At 33.8% G+C, this 20,540-nt stretch overlaps 1 protein-coding gene across 1 annotated transcript in view; it reads right to left on the bottom strand.

The window, feature by feature from the left end:
- LOC148951425 (uncharacterized) overlaps nt 1–7,423 on the bottom strand; it is a 146,400-nt gene extending 138,977 nt beyond the window's left edge. Inside the window, exon 1 of the mRNA XM_089090879.1 lies at nt 7,376–7,423. Coding sequence (XP_088947005.1) covers nt 7,376–7,412 — 37 coding nt within the window. The 5' untranslated portion in view covers nt 7,413–7,423. The remainder of the gene's footprint in view (nt 1–7,375) is intronic.
- Nucleotides 7,424–20,540: the final 13,117 nt, after the last annotated feature.

The following is a 20,540-nucleotide window of genomic DNA, read 5'->3' as shown; positions in this document are numbered from 1 at the left end:
TTCACATCCATCTTATAGTAGGGAGAGGCTAGGGTCATGCCAAATTCCAGGTGAGGACGGACCATGGCTTTGTACAGTTTCGTAATCACTCCCAACTTCCTGGTGGTAAATGTTTGCTTTATGAGGCCAAGGGCTTGGTTTGCTTTTACAACTTGAGCTTGTGTGCAGCAGTGAAACTTCAGCTCATTGTCAACAATAACCCCCAGGTCCTTCTCCTCATTGACTGCCTCAAGCTGGGCGTCTCCTATGTGATATGCAAGTTTTGGATTATTGTGTCCAAGATGTAGAACTTTACATTTTAAGGCATTGAACTGTAGACACCAATCCAATGACCATCTAGATAGTCTGTCCAGATCTTCTTGCATAGTTGACAGATTTAGGTTGTTCTGGGCCAGTCCTAGGAACTTGCAGTCATTAGCATATAGCATCAAAGTATTCTTCAGGTTTGTTGTCCAGTTATACATGCTGACAAGCCTAATTAGTTCTTGTAGTCAGATACTAATATGAAACTTGTGCTTTAATTGAAGAGCGGTTTCTTGGGTTTTCTGTTTGCAGAAATCTCACCAGCTCTGCAGTAGCAGAACAAATCATCAGCCAATGCATTGCATTTGCCTTAAAAATGGAGAAATTTATGGGGGTTGGTTTTGATGGGGCCAGCAACATGTCAGGCTGCTATTCTGGTGCATAGGCAGAAATTCGGAAAAAATATCTGCATGTGATCTACACCCACTGTGCATTGCACAGCTTAAATTTGGCTTTACATAAAACTAGTAGGGTAGGACTTGTTAGGTCAACCTTTGCTACTATACAGCAGATTATATCATTTTTATCATCCTCACAAAAAAGAACAAATATGTTTGGAGAAGTGGTTGCTGTTTTTGTCCTGATAGTCCTGTGAGGAAGCTTGTGAAGTTGTGCAAAACAAGATGGGTGGAGTGTCATGATTGCATTTAAGCTTTTATGTCTTTGTATTGTGCAATTATTTCCATACTTGAGGAAATAGTTGGTAGCATATGGTGCAATACGGAAGTTATTTCAAAAGTGAATGCATTGGTTTCAGCAGCAACTAAATTTAGTTTTATGTTGATGATGGCTATGCTAGAGTTTGTAGGTCCCATAATGCTCTCTGTCTCTAAGGTGCTGCAAGCTGAAGATTTAGACTTAGTTGAGTGCTGTTGGCATATTAAGCTATGTTCTGATACTTTGCTGCAGTCAAAACAAAATAATTTTGAAAAATTTTTTCAGAAAGCCTATGAGCTTGCACAAGAGTTAAATGTGGCTCCAGCTGTTCCATGGTATATCTGCTGAAAGTCCATCAACAATAATAAGTCCATCAAGGTTTTTTTATCACGAGTCACTGTTTGAACCTTACTTTGCTTCACTTATTGAAGAACTTGATCAAAGATATTTGTGCCATTAGGAGGCATCTTTCAAAATCGGAAGGCTTTTGCCAGCTAACAGCAAGTCATTAAATATTAATGAATTTATGAACACTGTTGCTGTTTACAAGGGATTTCACAGGGGTAGATGTGTGCTCGAATGTGAGTTAGTCCTTTGGAAACAGAAGTGGCTCAGAATGTCTGAGAAACCATCAACTGTTGCTTTGACTCTTGCATCATGCAATGCAAAATTTTTCCCATGCATTCAAAGGCTTTTGATGATTTTTCAGACATTACCAGTGACTACTGCTTCTGCTGAGAGAAGCTTTAGCTGTCTTAAGCAATTAAAAACCTATCTGCAGAGCTCAACGGGCAAGGAGCATCTGAACAGACTAGCTCAAATGACCCTGAACCACAATATCCAGGTTGATGCTGACCAAGTTTTTGATCAATTTGCAGCCATAAAAGACTGCAGCTGTTACTGTGAGAGGTTAGGTTGTCTATTGTTGCTTGTTTCTCTAAGTGCAGTTGATTCTGTTTTTTAAACTTTAATTGTGCTTCATCCTCTGTAAACAATATTAATATCAAAACATTTCTTGCTTTCATGGCTCCTATATTAGGTAGACCCTCCAAAACCAAATTCTGGGCAATTGTCTTTGATATAACATTATTTTTTATTTATTTGGTTCTCTAAAACAAGGGTCCCATAGGCAAATATAAGGAATAATGCACTTCTTTTTTTTATATTTTCTAAATTTTGCTGCTTCATGGCAGTTCCAAGATATCTACTCGCCCAAAATAGAAACTCTCACTGCTTCTAACTTTTTTTTAATTCTGACTTTGTTGGCAAAATTTTGTCATCCACTCTCAAACAAAAAAAGTCTACAAGTAGAAATACTCATGACAAGTGTGTACTTTTCATTTCTTTACCTATTACCTAGCTATCCCCCCCATACCCCCTGCCTGAAATCTTGCACTACAAGAGATAATTTTCTTGCTCACATGACTGCTATAAAAAGGTAGACTGATGCCTTCCCCCAAAAAAAACAAAATCCTGGATACGCCACTGATTCAAAGGGCTATTGCCCTTTTTAAAAGTTGAAAGTGATTAGAGGGCAACTAACACCCCTCTCAAACCCACCTTTTCCCCAAACACATCCAATCAAAATTTTTAGATAGCCCTTTTATTCAATGTAGTTTTAAGATCTAGAAATTAGGTCTTTGAGGATGACAACCCCCCACAGACCTCAGGGCAAGGGTTGTCAGTTATCCCCTGGGGGCATATATGGTTTTTATAGAATGTTTTGTTGTAGAAACTTCAAATAGGGCACATTCAATTGGAAGTTGAAATGGCTAGTGCCCTTTTTAATAGTCAAAAGTAATTGGAAGGCAACACCCCCTTCCATGCCCACCGTTTCCCCAAACCCATCCAATCAAAACTTTAATATAGCCATTTTGTTCCACGCAGTTTAAAGCTCAGGAAATTATACCTTTGAGCAGGACACTCCCCCCAGTCTTCAGGGCAAGGGTTACAAGTTATGCCCTGGGGGCATATAAGTTTTTATTGAAATCTTTGTTGTAGAAACTTCAAAAAGGGCTCATTTGATCAGAAATTCAAAGGTCTAGTGCCCTTTTTAATAGTCGAAAGTGATTTTAGGGCAACTAACCCCCCTCTCATCCCCACCTTTTCCCCAAACACATTCAATCAAAATTTTTAGATAGCCATTTTATTCAACGTAGTTGAAACTTTTGGAAATTAGGTCTTTAAGGATGACAACCCCTCCCCCCCCGCAAACCTCAGAGCAAGGGTTGTAAGTTATGCCCTGGGGGCATGTAAGGTTTTTATAGAAAGCAATATTGTAAAAACATCAAACCTCCCCCCCAGCACTCATGGCAACCACCCCCCCAGCCCTCAGGGCAAGGGTTGTAAGTTATGCCCTGGGAGCATATAAGGTTTTATTGAAAGTTTTGTCGTAGAAACTTCAAAAGGGCTCATTTGATTGGAAATTGAAAGGGCTAGTGCCTTTTTTAATAGTTGAAAGTGATGGGAGAGTGACTAACACCCCTCTCATGCCCACCATTTTCCCAAACACATCCAATCAAAATTTTGAGATAGCTGTTTTGGTTAACATAGTTGAAAGTTCTGGAAATTATGTCTTAGAGGATTACAACCACCCTCACAGCCCTTAGGGTAAGGGTTGTAATTTATGCCCTGGGGGCATAGAAGGTGTTTATATAGAAGGTGTTGATTGGAAATTGAAAGGCCTAGTGCCCTTTTAATAGTCAAAAGTGATTGGAATGCTTGAAATTTTTATAGTAAAGATTGATGTGGGTATAATGCATGATTTTTATTTTGTTGTTGTTGTTTAGACCAGGGCACTTCATATTGAAGGAGTTGTCATAGGAGCTTCAAAAAGATCTTATTTGATTGAAAATAAAAGGGCTGAATTTTTAATAGTCAAAAGTGATTGTAGTGCAACTAATCCCTCCTATCCTCCCATTTGCCTTTATTATTAAAAACTAAATATTGCCTTAAGATTATATTGAAATGAACTGTGTTAATGATAATTCCCAATAAGGCATCTCAGCAGTCTCCCAAGAATGACCAAGGGTATTATGTTCAAACTTTCAAAGCTACTTCTGCTCTTAAAATTTAACCAAGTCAAAATAGCATAAGTGTATCCAAGCTATCAAAGAAAGTAAGCAGATTTTTTTATGAATGGTATCAAGTCATTTCATGAACAAAATCATTTCAGGTCAACTAGAGGAGGTATGAAACAAAATTGAACACTGCTATTTGTGTCCAGATTTTTAAAAGGGTGTATGTTGTTAAAAATTACTGAAAATTTTGATCCAGCATACAAATGGCAGGCCAAACTATAAAGTCTTAAAAAAACAAAAATATTTAAAGTATTATTTTCTTTTTCCCTGAAATAACTATGTCAGTATAAAACAAACAGAAATGGTAAAATTCTACTTTAGCTAATTTTGGCTATCTTGGGAAGGGGTTAGGTTAGGAAAATGAGACTTTCAGGGATGGGTTTACAGGCTAAAGTATGTCCCGAGAAGGTATTTTGAATTGCCTACCTCCACCCCTTCTCCCTCTAGAGGGTCATGAAATTTGCCTACATGACAGGTCTATACCCATTGAAATTTTGAAAAAACATTTTACCTTAATTTTCAGTTATCAGTTTCTTTTTCTCTGGCTTTAGCTCTGAAAATGCAATTTCAGTTATTTGAGCAGAATTCTAAGACATATAAATAGTTCATTTCCAGAATTTAGGAAATGTTTTTGCATATCTTTAAAACCTTATAAATTGGGATTGAGCAAAGTTGTGAAGCTGAAAACAATTTTGTTGTACTTCATTTAAACAGAAGATCTATTTTGCAAGGTTTCAATTCTATAGCTCACATATTTTTAAAGGTCATCAAACTTTCAGGTATGGGTCCACAGGCCAAAGAATGTCCTGGGAAGGTATTTTGAAATACCTACCTCCACTCCTTCTCCCTCTAGAGGGTCCTGAAATTTGCCTTCATGATAGGTCTATAACCATTGAAATTTTGACAAAACAAGATTTTACCTTAATTTTCAGTTATGAGTTTCTTTCTCTCTGGCTTTAGCTCTGAAAATGCAATTTTAGTTATTTGAGCAGAATTTTAAGCCATATCAATGTTTTAATTCCAAAATTAAGGAAAAGTATTTGCATATCTTTAAAACCTTATAGGCCTAAATTTGGATTGAGCAAAGTTGTGAAGCTGAAAACAATTTTGTTATGCTTCATTTAAGCAGAAGATCTATTTTGCAAGGTTTCCCTTCTATAACTCACAGATTTTTAAAGGTCATCAAAGATCAGGACCCTCTAGAGAGAGAAGGAGTGGAGGTAGGTACTTCAAAAGATAAAATTCAGTCAATATCTACAAAATCATATTATTGAGTTAGGAATAAAGTGAATACACCATTTGATGCCTTTTTTTATGCTGATTACGAATATAATAAGCATTTCTATCCGAAATGAATTTCAGCCCCCCCCCCCCCCTATATAGGCTATACCTAACATAAGAAACTTCAAAAAAGGCTCATTCGATTGGAAATTCAAAGGGCTAGTGCCCTTTTTAATAGTTGAAAGTGATTGAAGGGCAACTAGCCCCCCCCCCATCATTCCCCCAAACACATCCAATCAAAATTTTGAGAAAGCCACTATCTTCAGCATAGTTGATTTCCAGATAGAAAATATGTTTTTGAGGAGGACACACCCCCACAACCCTGGGGGCAAGGGTTTTAAGTTATGCCCTGGGGGCATATAAGAGCACTGTTGGCACAATGTATCATCTATTATTTTTTTTCCTTTAGACTAGGGCACTTTGTATCGAATAATTTGTCGTAGGAACATCAGAATGGGCTCATTCAATAGGAAATTGGAGTGGCATGTGCCCTTTTTAATACTTGAAAGTGATTTGAAGGCAACTAACACCCCTTCCACACCCACCAATTCCAAAAACACATCCAATCAAAATTTTGAGATAGCCATTTTCTTCACCATAGTTGATTTCCAGATAGAAAATATGTTTTTGAGGAGGACACTCTCCCACAACTCTCAGGGCAAGGGATTTAAGTTATACTCTGAGGGCATATAAGAACAATGTTGGCACAATGTATTATTTATTTTTTTTTTCCTTTAGAGCAGAGCACCTTGTATCAAAGAAGTTGTCATAGAAACTTCAAAAAGGGCTCAATCAATTAGAAATTGAAGTGGCTTGCCCTTTTTAATAGTCAAAAGCAATTGGAAAGCAACTAACACCCCATCCACGCCCACCATTTCCCATAAGACATGCAATCAGAATTTTGAGATAGCCATTTCGTTCAGCGTAGTTGATTTCCAAACAGAAATTATGCTTTTGAGGAGGACACTCCCCCACAGCCTTCAGGGCAAGGGTTGTAAGTTATGCCCTGGGGGCATGTAAGGTTTTTATAGAAGGCGTTGTCGTAGATCTATTTTGCAAGGTTTCCCTTCTATAACTCACAGATTTTTAAAGGTCATCAAAGATCAGGACCCTCTAGAGAGAGAAGGAGTGGAGGTAGGTACTTCAAAAGGTCAATATCTACAAAATCATATTATTGAGTTAGGAATAAACTGAATTCACCATTTGATGCCTTTTTTATGCTGATTACGAATATAATAAGAATTTCTATTGGAAATTTGTTTCAGCCCCCCCCCCTATATAGGCTATACCTAACCTAACCTAACCCTGAAATGGCCTATATAGAGGGGGGGGGGCTGAAACTCATTTCTAATAGAAATACTTATTATATTCGTAATCAGCATAAAAAAAGGCATCAAATGGTGTATTCACTTTTGTCCTAACTCAATAATATAATTCTGTAGATATTTACCCTTCAAAATACCTTCCCGGGACATAGGCCTACTTTAGCCTGTAGATTCATCCCTGAAAGTTTCATTTTCTTAACCTAACCCCTTTCTAAGATAGTCAAAAGTAGCTAAAGTAGAATTTTACCATCTATATTACCTCATTTTCATCAATAGTCATTCTAATGATGTTTTTTGTTTTACTGTGATATTTTTCTGAGGGGTTTTAGGCTCTTTTTAAAAATGTATGTTAATTTGTTGTTAAATATAACCAAAAATTTTAGCCTAAGTGTACTAGCTTAAATAAAGACTAATGAAGATAGTAATTAGGCTAATCTTCCTGCATCAGCTACAAATGACAATTTTTCCTCACTACAATTTCTTTAAGGAACACATTTTTAAACTTTAAGTCAGCTTTCTTCGGAGACAACAAGTAGCTCCTCAACTAAAACTGTAATAAAATCTGTGTTTTGCCAAATTAAGCATAAATAAGCTATGCATGGAGGGGGTCCTTTTTTACCTTAGACATAGCCTAGGTGCCAGTTCAGGGGAGACCCTTTCAGGTAATACATACCTGAGAAATAGAATTATGTATTTCTACATAATTTACCAGCAAAATTTATGATTTACCTTCAGATTCTGCACCCCAAAAGTCTTTGGAAGTCATTTAATGGAAATAACAATATTTATTTAAATCTAATAATGATAGTGCTGCAGCTAAGAAAATTCTTCATTAAATGCCGGGTTCAAAAAGCCAGGCGAGCCGGTCCATCTGGTTCGTGGAAACAAAACATGTCTTGCTTTTTGTTTTTCATAAGCACATTTTAAGAATTTTTTTTATTATAAGCACACCCATTAATTCGTAATTAGCTTAGGAATATATGTTATTATATAAACAACTCGACTTATAAATTACAGCTCCTTATGCTTGTGTACAAACGTTCACTTATAGGCTTTGTGTCACTAATCAGCCTAATGCTAACCTAATGCTTGCGTGACTAATAAGCTTTTGAATGCTGACTCCTCCTTTTTAAAAGCCCTTACAATTTTAAATCCTCCATGACAAGGAAGCATAGCAAGAGGTTGTCCCAGAAAAGGGTAAATACCAGAGTCTACAACAACTACTTCTTCATTAGAGTGATTCTTAATTGTATTCATCCTTCTGCTGATGCCTTTAGGATTACTGTTGACAAGAGTTGGTCCACTAAGCCATGGACGACACAGTGGGATATAATTGAGTTAATGATTCCCCATCATCGCCGACCAGCGACTCTATATGATTATTCTTTATTACGCTGGATAATGCAATTTAAGGCAACTTCTATCACATGTAAGCAAAAATCAACTCAAAACTTAAACCAAACATAAACTACCTTTAACATAAAGGATTCTATCCCTTCAACCTTCATAAACATAAAAATAGACCCTTTAGTAATTACGAGCAATTTATATGTCTTTGTAAAACAGATGCAAGAGCAAGTGCTCAAACTACAAGGAATTACTCTTCTCTTAGTGCCCAAACAGTTCTTTGCAATGACTCTTCTTGACCACTCCAGGAATGTCCTACAAAGAAAAAGGTAAATCCAATAATCCGGAATTACGCTCGAGAAATCTATTTTGGAACAGATTTTTAAAGTGAGACAGCTCGTAAGGAAGACAAAATAATTCAAATATATATATATATATATATATATATAGCTTTAGTAGTGTTAATATCTGCTTTTGATTCCATCAACCATTAATCTCTATGGTTAATGCTCAACTCCCTTTGACTGCCAGCCAAACATTATTTACCGTTTGACAAATTTTATGAGGAGACTAAGAGCCTGGTTGGAGTTACTATTAAGCGGTGCTCTTCATTTGCCATTAAAACCAGTATGGGGCAAGCGCGTGCTGCCACCCAAGAATTGCTGAGTTTTGGACCAAAAGCTACGTCAGAAATCGAACTATTGATCACTTCCCATTTGGTCTCTGATTTGGAGATCAATTCCCTGCCGATAATAAATTCGGACATGACCTTGCGCTCATTGCCCACTGTATACAACAGCTGATATATGTTCTCAATATCTCGCAGGAAGAAGTTTGAAAAATAGGAATTAAAGCCAAGTGACTAAAAACAAAGATAATGGCAGTTGAATCGCCAGGCCCGATCGCGCGTTTAGACTTCATTATGGTTTGGGGAACCCATCTTTAAGTTGTTGCTAGCTTCATTTAAATTGGTTGTAGAATCTCGGATAATGGCTCATTGGATGCAAAACTGGATAGCTGAACGGCGAAATCTTCTTCTGCCGTTACAAGACTCAGTGTCATTTCGAGAAATGCTTTATATTTCTAGGTGCACGAAGACGTGCATATATATTACATCAATGAACTCAGTCCAGCTTTATGTGGTCAAGACATAGGCTCTCAAATCCACCATACAGAGTTTGATCAACGGCTGTCAGACGAAACAACTACGTCAAATTGTGGGACTTCACTGGGATGTTCTTTAAGCAACGAAAAGGCTCCTTTTCCGCACTCACCAAATACCATTTTCAACTCAGATTGCCCAACCCACAAATGGTTCGAGGACCTCCTTTGAATACTACCAGTAGCTTCTGCGTGGATTACATGATGCTTAGACCTCTCATTTCATAATTGGTAATGCCCGGGGGGCAGACCTTGGACGAAATGGAAGGAAAGCCTAAAGGTGCTCCTCAATGTAGCCGATATTGCTGTTAAGAAGGCCTCCTTCACTGCTACCAATCGGCCCGCCAGAAGGGGTACAGTTACGACGGATTCTACACGGTTAAACTATGCGGCGTGAGTCTTAAGTCAAGTAAATCTATTTCCCAAGTTTTATCTAATGACAAATAGGCCCAATTCCGATAAAATATTTGGAAGAAGGGCCTGAAAATCCGTGAAAGTGAATCGTTATGTCAATATTTTTCATTTTTCATGAAAGAGAGACTTTTTAAAAATATTTTGGGAAGGATTCTCATGCTTTTTTATCGTGTAGGTAGGTGTTTCAATATAATATCTAAATTTAGCTTAGTTTTTCCTGCATTAAAAAGGGTGCTACGACAGTTTCAGTAATAATCCTTAATGCTTAATGTATTTTCTTTTTTTACTGTCTCTGTATCTTTTCTTGAAGTAAATCAAGCTTAGTGGGTCCCCCCTCCCATCCTCCAGATTGAATTGAAAGACCCCTTTCAAATGGATGGAAAATTTCGATCGAAAGGTCTTCCCTTATAAGAATTCAGAATACCGTCTGCTCAATGGAAACTTATTATGACAATCCTTTTAAAATTTTATAAGCATATATGGCATGCTGTAAAAAAAATTGTTAAATGAAACACCCACTCAAATGAAGTTTCTATTCCGTTGTAAATACTGCCATCTAAGTCCATTTAAGATGATACAAATTATTTTTGGTTCTAGTTAATAAATTTATCACAAGCTCTAGTTTACTAGAGCTTGTGATACGCTTAACAGAAGCCTAATTTGGTACTTATGTTAAGTAATGAAGAAGGGAAAAAAATAAAAAATAAAACAACAATAAATCTTAAACAGTAGTTAAAAACAAAACATGTCGGTAAAACCTTAAAAAATACAACCAAAAGTTAGAAGCTTAGCAGAAATCGTTGTTCGGAAAAAACCTTAAAAAATAAAACCAAAAGTTTGAAGCTTAGTAGAAATGGTTGTTAGAAATTGGACTCGCTGTAATAATCAAATATCTTTGAATAGACTGCAGTATGAAAAAACTCTTCATTGCGTAAGAAGCAAAAACTGGTAATTGCAAAAAATATTTGTTTATATTTTAACAAGGAATTATAACAATTTTAAAACCTTGAAAAATGAAACCAAAAGTCTATAGCTTAGTAGAAATCATTGTTAGAAATCAGACATGCTGTAATAATCAAATGTCTTTGAATAGATTCAGCATGAAAAGACATTTAATTGAGTAAAGAGCAAAAAAAAAACTGATAATTGCAAAAATATTTTTTATATTAGTAACATGACAACAAAAGCACGAAAGATAAAAAAAATAGCTTATTCACAAATGGATTAGAGGTTGAAGTTTGGGTAGCCCTTTGGATAAATACTCTGTAGAATTCATATGCCAAAACATAGAATTAACTAGCAAAGAAAAACAGATGAAATGAAAAAAGACTCAAGGTGTACAACTCCTAAAATGTTAAATTTTTTGTTTCACAATGCGTTTCACTCCCTGAAATAAAAATAAGAAATAAGCAAAAGAGTAATCAATAGTCAAAAGGGAATGTATGTTATTTTGTTTTCTCAGGATGATTGTTTCCTTCTGCTAATTTAGATTAGTCGAATTTGTTGGTTAGGAATTGGGTCTTTATCTGTGATTTTTACTCTGAGCCCCTGAAGCTTCACGCTTTTCTTAAGTTAGAGAAAGTGACATCAAAGGCTAGGCTTTCTGAGGGGTACAACCTGGGACTTGCACTTCACTGCTAAAAATTAACACAACCAATTCCATAAGAAAGCTATTTCTTGTGAAAGCACAAATTCATGAGCACAAGGACTATTACTCTTACCCAATTTGCCAGTGATTTCACTCCCCTTCCTGAATTGGGGACTCCTCGAATTTATATAGAAAAAAACAACTAGGTTCTCTTTGAAATTACCCCAAGAATGAACGTTAACAAGAAATAACGATTTGTATTTGGAGTTAAGATTCTTGCATTTACGCATAATATTTTCGGTAAGATCCAATTTTTTTTTTTTTTTGGGGGGGGGAATTCAATAAATCAACTATTTAGTGAGTGAGGATTGGCTTTTCTATGACGAATTATTCTATTGACTCCTCTATCAACATGTTAGCGGGAGTGCTCTGGGCCTCCCACATAACCATGAAAAAATCTAACTAGCTGGCGAAAACTTAACCTTACTACAGAAGAGAATCAACCGCCATCGTGGCCAAGACTAAGGTAAAGGTTTTTCATTTGGCCACTTAGAATCTAACTACCCGAATATAAATTAAACTGCTGTAGGAACCTTACGCCATGGCTTGCTTTTAGAAATAACAAAGTTTTTTTTAAACATGTATTCTTTAATGCTCGGATCAAAGTCGTGATCTAAGTCCTGAAACAATAATGACTAAGCATGCAGAGCCGAATATAAGTTTTTCTCAGAAGGAGGGGGAGGCAAAGGTAAATTTTTCTACCCCCTGCTGCACCATCAATGCTGTGAATATTGTTATATTTTTCGTTTAAGTGAAAGTTGAACGTATTTCATGGGAAAATTTTGGGTTGGGATAACCAAATGTGAGGCGTATATTTACCCAATACAACTATCGAACAGCAAGCACTAACAAACTGTTAGTGAGGAGGAAACTAAAGGTCCAAAAAACGGAGCTTGGAATTTAGAATTTTTGAAAATGGAATTTGGGAGGGGCGACAGTGCCAAAAGGAGAAAGTGTAACATCCCCCCTCTACAATTTTGTATAAAATAATTAAATTAAGGCCGGGTTTACTATCTACATAACTTAACACAACAAGAGATCAGCCGGCTGACTTTGCCGCTTGTGCAAGGCATTGGAAAACTTTGTCGAGGTTGAGATTGCCACTAAACGTCGATATCCGTTGGCCATCCAGAGGCAACCCCAGTCAAAGGGAAGGTTACGCACTCGTTGCCTGTTGCATTTGGTGAGTTGTAACATTTTCAATTGCTCTTTGATAGCATCACTGTGTTGTAAGTTTACAATTTAAGATGAATGAGTAATCCAAGCGTCTGATCACCAATATGAAGGTTTCGTGCAGAAATGGGACAAAAAAATTATAGAAAAATCCTCTCTAAAAAAACAATGTCCGAGAACACACCCATTGTTTAAATGACAGTGTTTGAGGATGAGGAGATTATTTTTAATGTTGTTACCGGTACTGTTGGCAAAGATACTCAAAATAAAAGAAAAAGGGCCTGTAGCTGACAAAAAGAAAAACCTGTAGCTGACACCTCAGTAAAAACAGTGTATGAATCAAAATGGATTAATGATTATTCTGCTGGTTTCGAACTAAAAGAAGAGAATATTTACACTATCAAGAGAGAACATGATGAATTATATCACTAAACAGATTCAAAATGCCCAAAGTTGTTCAATGATAATGATTCAATTGATAATGCATAATAATATATGTAACATATATTTTATGTTACATATTAGCATGTTACATATGTAACATATTTTTATGTCGTTATTTCATTAAAAGTATTTTATACATTACTTTGTTATATTTCCAATATTTTTAGGGAACGATAGCACATCAAACGATTACAATGTCCATTAAAAAGTCGGAGCTATAAGAGAAAGAATTTTCAGAGACATAGATATTACTAGCAGACTCATAAGTCTGCGTATTGATGACTGAGTATCAAAAACTAAAAAAAAGTGCTTGTGCATAGAACAAATTCAACTACACAGATATTTTATAGCATCAAAACAATTTTACATCAATTAACAGAATAAAGAAAACTATTCGGAATTTTTAGAATCTAAACTTTTACAGTAAGTATGCAACTAAAATCATTCATTTTCAACTAATACATATATTTTTTTTTAGTATCAAAAGGATTTTAAAACATTTCACAGGATCAAGAAACTATTCATGTGTTTCAGAATCTATACTTTTGCAGTTTACATGTAACTAAAACCTTCCATTATCAATTAATACTAATATTTTTTAGCATTAAAAAGAGTTTACATCATTTCATAGATTTAATAAACTTTTCAAATGTATTAGAATCTATGCTTTCGCAGTTTACATGCAACTAAAATCTTTCATTATCGATTAATGCAGGTGTTTTCTAGCAGAAAAAGGGTTTTACAACATTTCACAGGATCAAGAAACTATTCAAATGTTTCAGAATCTATACTTTTGAAGTTTACATGTAACTAAAACCTTCCATTATCAATTAATACAGATATTTTTTATCATTAAAAGGATTTTACATCATTTCACAGAATCAAGAAACTATTCAAATGTTTTAGAATCTACGCTTTTGCAGTGTGCATGCAACTAAAACCTTCCATTATCAATTAATACAGATATTTTTTAGCATCAAAAGGATTTTATAACATTTCACAGGATCAAAAAACTATTCAAATGTTTCAGAATCTATGCTTTTGAAGTTTACATGTAACTAAAACCTTCCATTATCAATTAATACATATATTTTTTAGCATCAAAAGGATTTTACACCATTTCACAGATCAAGAAACTATTCAAATGTTTCAGAATCTATACTTTTGCAGTTTGCATGTAACTAAAACATTCGATTATCAAGTAATACATATATTTTGTAACAAAAAGATTTTACAAAAAAAATTAAAAAAATCAAGAAACTATTCAAATGTTTCAGAATATATTCTTCTGCAGTTTTTATGTAACTAAATTCTTCTATTATCAATTAATATAGGTATTTTTTAGCATTAAACGTATTTTACATCATTTCACAGAATCAAGAAACTATTCAAATGTGTCAGAATCTATGCTTTTGCAGTTTGCATGTAACTAAAATCTTCCATTATCAATTAATACAGATATTATTTAACATCTTAAATTATAAAATATTTTTTTCAATATATCAGATATATCGTAACCAAATGTATTCTTAGTAAATAAAAATAAAACCCAACTTTCTTAAATGATCAAATTTTAAGTAAATCAGATGTATCTTAATGATGTCTATTCTTATTAACCAAACATAAAACTCAAATTTCTTAAATGATCAATTTAAATGATCAAATATATCTTAACCATGTCTATTCTTATTAACCAAAAATAAAACTCTAGTTTTTTAAATGATCAAATATTTTTTAATAGATCAGATAAATCTCAACCAAATGTATTCTTATTAATCAAAAATAAAACTCTAGTTTCTTAAATGATCCAATATTTTTTTTTATAGATGAAATATATCTTACCCAAATGTATTCTTATTAATCAAAAAAATAACCCAAGTTTCTTAAATGATCAAATATTTTTAATAAATCAGATGTATCTTAATCATATATATTCTTATTAGTCAAACATTTATTCTTATTAGTAAAAAATAAAACTCAAGTTCCTTAAATGATCAAGTATATGTGAAAAATCAGATATATCTTAACCGTGTGTATTCTTATTAATCAAAATAAAAACCAAGTTTCTTAAATGATGAAATATTTTTAATAGATCAAATGTATCTTAACCATGTCTCTTCTTATTAGTCAAAAATAAAACTCAAGTTTCTTAAATTACCAAATATTTTTAATAAATCAAATGTATCTTAAACACGTTCACTCTTATTAACCAAAAATAAAACCGAAGTTTCTTAAATAAACAAACGTTTTTAATAAATCAGATGTATCTTAACCGAGTGTATTCTTATTAGTCAAAGATACAACTCAAGTTTCTTTAATGATCAAATATTTTTAATAAATCAGATGTATTTTAACCATGTCTATTCTTATTAACCAAAAATAAAACCCAAGTTTCTTAAATGATCAAATATTTTTTAAAAATTCAAATATATCTTAACCATGTCTATTCTTATTAACCAAAAATAAAACTCTAGTTTTTTAAATGATCAAATATTTTTTAATAGATCAGATAAATCTCAACCAAATGTATTCTTATTAGTCAAAAAGAAAACTCTAAACCGAGTGCATTCTTATTAGTCAAAATAAAACTCTAGTTTCTTAATTGATCAAATATTTTTTAATAGATCAGATATGTCTTAACCAAATGTATTCTTATTCGTCAAAAATAAAACTCTAGCTTCTTAAAGGATCTTATATTTTTAATAAATCATATATAACTTAACCATGTGTATTCTTATTAGTCAAAATAAAACTCTAATTTCCTAAATGATCAAATATTTTTTAATAGATCAGATATAACTTAACCGTCTGTATTCTTATTAATCAAAAATAAAACCCAAGTTTATTAAATGATCAAATATTTTTAATGGATCAGATGTATCTTAACCGAGTATATTCTTTTTTAATCAAAAATAAAACTCAAGTTTCTTAAATGATAAAATATTTTTGATAAATCAGATGTATCTTGACCGTGTGTATTCTTATTAATGAAAAATAAAACCCAAGTTTCTTTAATGATCAAATATTTCAATAGATCAAATATATCTTAATCGAGTGTATTGTTGTTTATCAAAAATAAAACTCTAGTTTCTTAAATAATCAAAATTTTTTAATAAATCAGATTTATCTTAACCGTGTGTATTCTTATTAATCAAAAATAAAACCCAAAATTATTCAATGATCAAATAGTTTTGAATAAACCAGATATATCTTAACCGAGTGTATTCTTATTAGTCAAACATAAAATTCAAGTTTCTTAAATGATTAGACATTTTTATTAAATCAGATGAATCTTAACCGTTGGTATTCTTATTGATCAAAAATATAACCCAAGTTTCTTAAATTGTCAAATATTTTTTTTTAATATATCAGATGTATCTTAACCGTGTACATTCTCATTAGTAAAAGATACAGCTCTGGTTTTTTAAATGATGAAATATACTTTATAAATCAGATTTCTTTTAACCGTGTGTATTATTATTAATCAAAAATAAAACACAAGTCTCTTTAATGATCAAATATTTTTTAATAGATCAGATATATCTTAACCGAGTGCATTCTTATTAATCAAAAAATTATACTCAAGGTTCTCAAATGATTAAACATGTCTCTAACTCAAAAGAGAATCCGGTTCATATCTCAAAATCATGTTTGATATTATAAAACATCTTGCAATACATTATCAAAATATCGAATGGTTTAATGAGAATCCTTTATGGTGCTATCAAAATCATATATGGTATTATCAAAATCACACAAGTTATTAACAAAACTTTGCACTGCATTATTATTTCTTGTCGAATATTATGGAAACCTGATACAATCAAGGAGTTTAACTTTTAAAAATCTATTGCATAGAACAAACTCAGCTATGCAGTTCGTTTGTAATCAACAGTTTGATAATCATTTGAAAAAGAATAATACGAAAAAAAAAAAAATCACACCAGTGCTCTTAAGACTTGTGGCAATCGATTAATTTACAAATTGTTGAAGCTATCAAAATTGTTACGATTATGAGGGGAAAAAAATGATTTATCAAAATTATTGTCGGAATGAAAAAAAAACACACTTGACAATTTTAATAATTGGTTGTGTAGAGCTCGTATAGCGCGTCATTAATGGATTTGCGCTTTTCCATTATTGCAGATTAAACGTTAAGGGAAGGGGAGGGTCAGTGAGTTTCAGAAAATTATTATCTATCAGCTTTTTAGCTAATTAAATAAAAAAACAAGTTTTTTAAACTGAAAGTAAGGAGCGACATTAAAACTTAAAACGAACAGAAATTATTCCGTCTATGAAAGGGGCTGTCCCCTCCTCAACGCTTCTCTCTTTACGCTAATGTTTTTATTGTTTTAAAAAATAAAGTTGTGAGACAGAGTCAAACTTTAGCGTAAAGAGCGAGGCGTTGAGGAGGGGACAGCCCCTTTCATATACGGAATAATTTCTGTTCGTTTTAAGTTTTAATGTCGCTCCTTACTTTCAGTTTAAAAAACTTGTTTATTTTATTTAATTTCTGATTGTTTTTTAGTTAATGCAGCTTTTATTTTGGCTCACCGTCATTGAATAAGTAAACAAAATTTGTATAGAAATTTTGCTTTTCTTTTGCTAAATGGGTGTCTCTAAATTTGGTTATGACGTAATTTACAAATTAGCTTACGTAACTAACTTCTATATTCGTATATTTTTCTTCTGGCAAAAAATACAAACTTGAAATTATGAGCTTGTGAGCAGATATGAGCTTGAAACCTATGTAATAGGGTTTTCTGATACGCTGAATCTGACGGTGTGATTTTCATTAAAATTCTTTCACTTGTAGGGGATTTTTTCCCCCTCTTTAAAAAATTGGGTAAGTTTTCTCAGGCTCGTAGCCTTTGATGAGTAATACTAAACTTAATAAAATTTATATATTTAGAATCAGCATTATAAACACATTCTTTTGATACCTTTATTGACATCAAAATTCTGTTTTTAAAAGTATCGATTACTATTTAGCCGTATCGCTTGTTTTTTTTTATTACGTATAGGAGGGGGTTCTCCCCTTAGTCAATACCACGCTCTTTACGTTAAAAGTTAAAAAAAAATTTGATTCACAAACCGCTGAATCACAATGGCCGTTTAATTATAATAGATAGCTATTTTTAAAGAAATAAAAAAAACTGTAGCGTAAAGAGCGAGGTATTGACTTGGGGGAGAACCCCCTCACACACGTTATAATTTCTGTTCGTTTTAAGTTCTAATGTTGCTTCTTTCTTTCAGTTGAAAAAACTTGTTTTTCTATATTTAATTTCTTAATGTTTTTGAAATATTGCTTGGAATTCCAGTGCCCCATAGACCGTTCCTATACCCCCAAGAAATATACTCGACGGACATTGTATCCAGAGTAGCCCCCGCTTCTCGCCCCCCCCCCTCCAGAATAAAATCCTTCCTGAAAATGTCTGTATACTTCCCAATAACCAATTAGTAATACTGGCAAGTCTGGCGCCCCCTTCACGGCAATTTCCCTTCTCCCATGATAACTTCCTTCATGGACAGATCCTCCAACATAACTCCCGACCCGCCCCCCCCACTACCAGAAAAAAACCCTCCTGAAAACTTCTGTATACTTCCCAATAACCAATACTATATGTTAACATTGGGTAAAGTTCATAACTTTTCATAACCTCCCCCTGGGGACTTCGGGGGATTAAGTCATCCTAAAAGACATATTTATCATATTTTCGACCATGCTGAACAAAATGGCTATCTCAAAATTTTGGTCGGGTGACTTTGGGAAAAAAATAAGCGTGGGAGGGGGCCTAGTTGCCCTCCATTTTTTTGGTCACTTAAAAAGGGCACTAGAGCTTTTAATTTCTACTCCAATGAGACCTTCTATGATATTCTAGAACCACCGGTTCGATGCGATCACCCCTGGAGAAAAAACACTAAAAAAAAATAAAAAAAACAAACACGCATCCATGATCTTTCTTCTGGCAAAAAATGCAAAATTCCACATTTTTGTAGATAGGAGCTTGAAACCTCTACAGTAGGGTTCTCTGATACGCTGAATATGACGGTGTGATTTTCATCAAGGTTCTATAGCTTTTAGGGGGTCTTTTCCCCTTTTTTGAAAATCAGCCAAATTTTCTCAGGTGCGTAACTTTTGATGGGTAGCACTAAACTTGATGAAAGTTATATATTTGAAATCAACATTGAATTCTGATTCTATTGATGTATCTATTGGTATCAAAAACCCGTTTTCTAGAGTTTCGGTTACCATTGAGCCGGGTCGCTCCTTACTTACAGTTCGTTACCACGAACTGTTTGATACATGTGTTTCAAAAATCATAGAAAAACTTAATAGCTAATACAGTTAATAACCAGATTTGATGCTAACTAATGGTAGGCTCGTACGCGGGGATACCTTTTTGGTCGTGAAAGAGAAGTTACGAAAAAAAACTGGTTGATGGTTATAATCAAAACAATTTTCAACTTAACTTAAATTTGAAGCAGTCAAAAGTTCAAGAAAATTTAAGATTTTTACTGTATTGATGTTACAAGATCTTACGAACACTCATCTCCTAAATAAGAAGTTTTAAATTATTGGAAATTATATTGGTTTGATTTTTGTCCAGTCTCTGAAAACCTTTCTTGGATGAAGTTTCTACAAATTTTGATAAGCTTCACCCAAAATATTGCCGGAATTAATAATTCCTTATATGAAAGGGGCTCTCCCCTCCTGAACACCCCGCTCTTGACGCTAAAGTTTTTTATTGTTTTAAAAAGTCGAGTTGTGAAAAAAAGTCAGACTTTAGCGTAAAGAGCGGACCGTTGAAGAGGGGAAAACCCCTTTCATATACGGAAAAATTTCTGTTCGCTTTAGGTTTTAGTGTCGCTCCTTACTTTCAGTTAAAAAAAACCTGTTTTTATTTAATTTCTTAACGAATTAATGCAGGTTTTGAATTCGGCTCACCGTACACGAATAATTAAAACGAAATTAGCATGTTAGTTTTAAAACAAAATTAGCATATTAGTTGTACGTAATATTTTCACGTAATATTAGTTTTACGTAATATTTTCTGTTTGTTTTAAGTTTTAATGTTGCTCCTCACTTTCAGTTGAAAACACTTGTTTTTTATTTAGTTTCTGATTGTTTTTTCAATAATACTGGGAAATTCAGCGCCCCCTTCATGGAAATTCTCTTCCCCCTGAACAATTCCTCCATAGCTATATCCTCCCACGTAATACCCTCCCTCTAACCCCCCCCCCCCCACTAGGAAAAATCTCCCCCGAAAACGTTTGTCTACTTCCCAATAACCGATATTATATGTAAACAATGAGCAAAGTTCAGAACTTGCAGCCCTGCTCCTGGGGATTGTGGGGGATTAAGTCTCCCTCAAAGACAGTTATTAGATTTTTTGACTTTGCTGAATAAAATGGCTATCTCGAAGTTTCGATCCAGTGACATTCAGTAAAAAATGATCGTGGGAAGGGGCCTAGTTGCTCTCGAAAAAAAGTGGCAACTAGTTTTTTTGGTCACCTAAAAAGGGCAGTAGAACATTTACTTTCCGTTCGAATGAGCCCTCTCGCGATATTCTAGGACCACTGGTTTGATACGATCACCCCTGGGAAAAAACAACAACCAATAAAGACGCATCCGTGATCTTTCTTCTGGCAAAAAATACAAAATTCTACATTTTATCAGATAGGAGCTTGAAACCTGTATCTATT

The sequence above is a fragment of the Artemia sp. Qi Xiang Cuo genome, chromosome 6, assembly GCF_049724085.1.
Source record: "Artemia sp. Qi Xiang Cuo chromosome 6, ASM4972408v1, whole genome shotgun sequence".
NCBI classification, from domain to species: domain Eukaryota; kingdom Metazoa; phylum Arthropoda; class Branchiopoda; order Anostraca; family Artemiidae; genus Artemia; species Artemia sp. Qi Xiang Cuo.
The sequence above is the reverse complement of the archived record's forward strand: the minus strand, read 5'-3'. Positions and strand labels throughout refer to the sequence as shown.